At 62.6% G+C, this 5,847-nt stretch overlaps 1 protein-coding gene across 1 annotated transcript; it reads right to left on the bottom strand.

Annotated features, from left to right (window-relative positions):
* Positions 1–1,585: 1,585 nt before the first annotated feature.
* FOXC1 (forkhead box C1) lies at positions 1,586–5,512 on the bottom strand. The gene has a single exon (XM_027128222.1). The coding sequence runs from the start codon at positions 4,983–4,985 to the stop codon at positions 3,360–3,362; it is 1,626 nt and encodes a 541-aa protein (XP_026984023.1). The 5' UTR covers positions 4,986–5,512; the 3' UTR covers positions 1,586–3,359.
* Between the last annotated feature and the right edge of the window lie 335 nt (positions 5,513–5,847).

Raw genomic sequence — 5,847 nt, 5'->3', positions numbered from 1 at the left:
CTTGTTGCGAAAAAGGTACAAATCAAACGTGCGAAGCACTAAGGTACAAGGAGTGCTGACTTCCGAATACGGAGGCCCCAGCTTCCCAGGGCTCAGGCGGCAGTAGTTGGTTTAAGAAGCCCAAAGCAAATGTACTGAGAGCAGAAAACGTCACATAAGTGGTCCTAAGAATCAGCTTAACGAGCAGGACTTGTGCCCTTCTGCTCAAACACAGCTTCTGAGCAACGACGTGGGTAATTCGCGTAGAAATAACTACTTTCTCTGCAACCGTGTAACTCAAACGCCTTGCCTTCCTAAAGGCCTAACTTTCAAACGTTGGGAATGAAGGAGGCAGAAATGATTGCCAAGAGGCTCCCACGGCGAGCGCAGAAACACTCCCCGGACGCGGCCAGGGCTTCTCACCGGCCTTTCCTGGGAGTCGAGCGCCGCGCGCCCGGCTCCCTCTCCAGCCACCGGACTCGAGGCCCAGAAAGGACAAGCCCGGGTCGGAAGCGCCGCCGGGCCCAACCGGCCCTCTCCCACCCTCGCCGCGGCGGCCGGGCTCCGAGGGCCGGGCCTGGGCCGGCAGCCGAGGCCGCGGAGACGCAGGAGGTCGCGCGGGCCCCGCCGCCCACCCGCGCGGCCGCTCCAGGTGCCCCGAGGCCTCCGCAAACCAGCCGCGCACGCCGCACGAGGACGCAGCCCGCGCGGAGGCCGCCCGGGCCGCCGCTGGGCAGGTCGTCTGGGCCGGGCCGGGGCCGTCAGGCCGGCGAGGGGAGGGCGCGCAGGCGCCCGGAGCGCGACCCGCCCGTGGCCCCTCCGCCCGCCGCGCTCCGAACGAACACACGTGCGTCCTCCAGACAAAGGCGGCGAGCGCGGCGCGGAGTCAGAGCCCCGCGCCCGGCTGAGACGCGCGGTGAGTTCCTCGGGCCCTCCGCCCCGGCTCCGGCTACCTTCCCCTCGGCGCGGCCGCACCGACCCTCCCGGTCGCGGAGGACTGGGCGCGGGCGTGGGCGGCGAACGGCCGGGACGCGTCGCTACGCTAATTAGACGAGGAGCGTCCGGTCCCAGAGGCCGGCGTCGGGGCCGCGGAGACGCACCCCGGCCGGAAACCCCGGGCGGGTCCGGGTCTACACCACCGTCCCCGACTCGGAGAAGTGGGACTGCCAAGCCGCAAAGGTCAGGCTCCCCGCCGCCCGCGCTGCCCGCCTCGGGGGGTGGGGGTGGGGATCGGTGCCCGTCTGAGGGGACAGGGCCGCCGGTCACCTGCGTCCGCTTCCCTTCCGCACCCGGACAGCCCCGCTCCGACCGCGGTCCCTTTGTCCGCCCGCCCCGCTCCACGCTCGGCTCCCACGAATGGGCCGACGCGGGAACGACGAGATTTGTCCGCTGATTTTTCCCCTTCACCACCCAAAGGGGTGGGGTGGGGGCCCTGGGAAGCGCGAGGCCGCCCAGGCTCAGGGCTGCGAATCGGAGCGGGTCGCGCGGCGGGAAGACCGGTCCCGGCCGCCTGCCCCGGGGGACGCCGCGCCCTGCGCGCCTCCCCGGCCGCTGGGCTGCGACTCTGAGCCAGGGACCCAGCAAATCAGAGGCCACGTAAAGCAGTTTTTGACTGGAAGTAGAGTGTATTTATTTGGAGCAATCCTTTAACAATGATCAAATTTTGACAACGAGCAACAGCAATTACTGCTAAGTGTTGCCTCTAGATCGGAGCGGCAGATAGCAGGAAACTGTATTATCTCGAAAACAAACGGAAAGGCCCTGAATGACTGTAATCAAACCGCCATCTCCCCAAAGTCTGATTGACAGGGCAGATCCCCCTACGATAATGAATTTATTACATTTCCTGGGTTATTTACAAAGGGGGAGGGCCGATCCGGATTGCCCCCTAGGTTTAACTGTAAATTAACAAGAAAAATGGGATTGAAAAGAAACCACCTGGACTAAAATGCCCTGCTCTTTGCTCCTTCCTTCTTGTTATTGTTTTAAATCTTTTTCAAACAATAACTGTTCAACAAACATATCTTCTAAAATAAGTTTCCCAAAGTTTAAATATCCCTTTCCAACCCGCCATACATGTTTTGTTTTTAAATCAATCCTTCTGCGACAGACATGAAGGACTGTAGATGTGGATGAGTTATATACATACGTTTAAAGCTGGGGTTTTTTCCTCTTAAAAAGGAGTGAAATGAACAGCAAGAAAATCCTCCAGCATTTGGCTCCCAGGGGTGCCTAATACACATCGCGGTTTTTTAATGGGATACACAAACCGAATCTTCATTATGCGTATCTGGAGGCAGAGCCACCTCTCTCCACACCCAGGTATCACTGCGGTGAGACCGCTGCTGATTCATGGGCTTAACATTTCCAAATCATGTTCAGTCATTACGGAGGAAATGAATGTGTGTATATGCCAACTCGGGTCTGTTAAGGAAAATCTCTCTCTACTAGCCGCAAAGCAAGCTGCCTATACAGTACGTTTTGCAGAAGATGCTGCAGGAACAAAAAAATCTAAACAAAAAGAGACTTTTATGTGAAATTTGACAAGGAATAGTCACAGGGTGTCTCCATTTTTTTCAGAGATTTAGGAGAATTGATAATTTCTAGTGTTTTAATCTCTGAAATCTTTTTCTTATAATAATTAAGGCTGTATGAAAGTATCCAGACATATAGGTCTCATTCAAACTGAATGGTAATTTATTAATAAACAAACAATGAATATGTTCAACAAAAAGAAAGAAAAGATGATAGAATAAGATTAATACAGTTTCCCTTTTTATAATGAAAAAAAGAGCACAATTTAAAGTTTCAGGCAATTTAACGTCAGGTTTTGGAAACACTTTCTGGCGTTTGGTCCACGACATCCAACTACAAATTAAAAATAAATTACTATGTTGCAATTTACATTTTAAAACAAGTCCATGGATAAAAAGAAAGCGATTTTCATATACGGGGACTTCCTACCTCCTTTCAAGAGGATAAAATAGTATCTTACAGGTGAGACGTGAAGGCAGGAGGCGGCAGGGGAAGGGACAGGACAGGAGGAGGAAAGCGTGCTCTCTGAAAAGAAGGAGAAACTTACGTGTTATCTGGAGTAACACTGTCCTTTAACAAACCATGACTCTGCTGTCTCTGTACGAAACAGTTTACGGTTCTGTTTATTGAGTTAAGGCAAAGTGGAGGCGGCTCCGAATCCATCTTTTAAGAAAATGCTCTTCTTCGTGCTGATGAGTTGAAAGTTTGGAGGGATTCTGTTCGCCAGTCTCGTGAACGTTTCACAAATTGGGTTTTTGGTTTCGGTTTTGCATCGACGGTTCTTTTGGCTGCTTCTGCTCTGGGGTCCGGTTCAGTTCGGCTGGGAGGCGGGCAGGGCGGAGGGGTCAGAACTTGCTGCAGTCGTAGACGAAGGCCCCTGACGTGCGGTACAGGGACTGGCCCGAGGGGAAGGCCATCTGACAGCTGCTGTTCCCGTTCACCGGGGAGTTGCTCAGGCCGATCCGCTGCGACTCAAACATCCCCCGCACCGAGTGGAAGTTCTGCTGCTGGCCCGGGTAGCCCGCCGCGGCCGCCGCCGCCGCGCTCGCCAGGTGGCCCAGGTCCCCGCCCGCCTGGTTCAGGTACCACGAGGCCAGGCGGCCTTGGTGGGCCGCAGGGTGATGGCCGGCCTCCTGGCCGCCGCCGCCGTGGCCCAGTGACGAGGAGCTGCTGCTGGTGGCCGGGGGCAGGGAGTAGTCGGGCAGGGGGTCGTCCACCGAGGAGGCGCCAGCGCCCGCGGGCGCGCCCTGCACGTGGCCGCCGCGCTCCCCGGCCGCGTACAGGCTCATGGCCTGCAGGTTGCAGTGGTAGGTCCCAGCGCCCCCAGCCCCGCCGCCCCCGCCCGAGCCGCCCGCGCCGGGGCTCTGGCTGCAAGGGGAGCCGTACAGGGAGCTCTGGCCCGGCGAGTAGGCGCCCAGCGCCAGCGGGGGCGCCAGGCCCGCGCGAGAGGACGCGGCGGCCGGGGCCAGGAGGCCAGAGCCCAGCTCGGCGGCTGCGCCCTGCGGCGACCCCCGCAGCGACGTCATGATGTTGTCCACGCTGAAGCCCTGGCTGTGCGGCGGCGCGGGCGCGGGCGGCTGGCCGGGCTCCGCGCCGTCCAGGCTCAGCGGCCGCGCCGCCGGCAGGCCGCCCGGGGGGCTGCCCCCGCTGGACAGGCTGCTGCTGCTGCTGTCGGGGCTTTCGATTTTGGGCACCGCGGCGGCGCCAGCGCTGCCGCTGCCCAGGGCGGCGGCCGGGGACAGGGGCTGGGGCGGCGAGGGGCACGTACCGTTCTCGGTCTTGATGTCCTGGATGCGCACGGGCGGCGGCTGCGCTCCGGGCGCCGCGCCGTCTGCCTGCTCGGGCGGCGCGGGCGCGGGCTGGCGGCCGGGCTGCGGCGGCGGCGGCGGCGGCGGCTCCTTGAGGTGCAGCCGGTCCTTCTCCTCCTTGTCTTTCACGGCGTCCTTCTTCTTGAAGCGCCGCCGCCGCCGCAGGAAGCTGCCGTTCTCGAACATGTTGTAGGAGTCCGGGTCCAGCGTCCAGTAACTGCCCTTGCCTGGCTTCTTGTCGTCGCGCGGCACCTTGACGAAGCACTCATTGAGCGAGAGATTGTGGCGGATGCTATTCTGCCAGCCTTGCTTGTTGTCCCGGTAGAAGGGGAAGCGGTCCATGATGAACTGGTAGATGCCGTTCAGGGTGATCTTCTTGTCCGGCGCGTTCTGGATGGCCATGGTGATGAGCGCGATGTAGCTGTAGGGCGGCTTCACCATGTCCTTGGGCTGCGGCTGCGGCGTGTAGGGCCCGTAGGCGCGGGCCATGCCGCCCGGGTACTGCTCGGCGTGCGCCGGGTGCGAGTACACGCTCATGGGGGCCGGCATGGCGGTGTAGCCGCCCCCGGCCGCCGCCGCCGCGCGGTAGTAGCTCTGCTCGCCGCCGAGGTAGGGCACCACTCCCAGGGAGTTGGGGCTGGAAACGGAGTAGCGCGCCTGCATGGCCCCGCTCGCCGCCGCCGCCGCCGCCCCCCGCCCTCGCTGGGCCGGCCGCCCAGTCCGAGTCCGGGCCTGCGGGCTGGTGCCGGGCCGCCGCCTCCCCTGCGCTCGCCCGGCTCCGGGGCGCCTCCGGCCGCCGAGGAGGCTTGGGGCGGCGGAGAGGGCCGGACGCGGACGCGGCCGACGGCCTAGAACGCGCGCGGCAGCTTCCAGGCGGGAACGGGAAAAAGGAGCCCGAACTAGAAAACAAGCAGACGTCCGGCTCGCCGCGCCGCCTGCGCTTCCAGGAGGCTCTGCCCCAGCCGCCGGCGAAGGCGGCCAGATAACCAGGGCGGGGGGCAGCGCGCCGGCTGCCTGCCCGGGCCCGCGTCACCTTTTTTTCAGTCTCTCGCGCGCCGCCCGCTTAAGGAAGCATTGGGAAAACTTCTGAACTTTTGAGCATCCGTCACCCAGGCGAGGACTTTTTTACGCAGTTACATTTTTTCCGGGCAGTGGAGCCCCGCCCCATCACGGCGGCGGCAGCCAATGGGAGGCGGGAACGCCTCCAAAGGAGCCGGAGGCCGAGCAGCGCCGGCCCGCGCCCCGCCGCGGAGGACCGCGGGGCTGACCACACGCGCGCCGGCCCGCGCCCCTGCCTGCGCCCTCGCCGGAGCCCCGCCCGCGCCCGCAGCCGTGCGCCCCCGCGCCCCGCCGCCCGCGCCAGGCCCTGTCCCCCACCCCGGGCCCTCCGCTGGACGTCCATTGTTCCCGCAGACTTGCCGGGCCCTCCGGGCCCCCCGTAGACCCTTCCTCCGTCCGCCGCTCCCAGATGTCACCGCGTCCTAGAGCCCCAACTCGCGCTGGTTCTCTCCCATTCCTTGGCCGG

The sequence above is a fragment of the Aethalodelphis obliquidens genome, unplaced genomic scaffold, assembly GCF_003676395.1.
Source record: "Aethalodelphis obliquidens isolate GAN/ISIS:26980383/991018 unplaced genomic scaffold, ASM367639v1 scaffold34, whole genome shotgun sequence".
In the NCBI taxonomy this organism is placed as follows: domain Eukaryota; kingdom Metazoa; phylum Chordata; class Mammalia; order Artiodactyla; family Delphinidae; genus Aethalodelphis; species Aethalodelphis obliquidens.
Note: the sequence above shows the minus strand (reverse complement) of the source record. Positions and strands in the feature narration are given on the sequence as shown.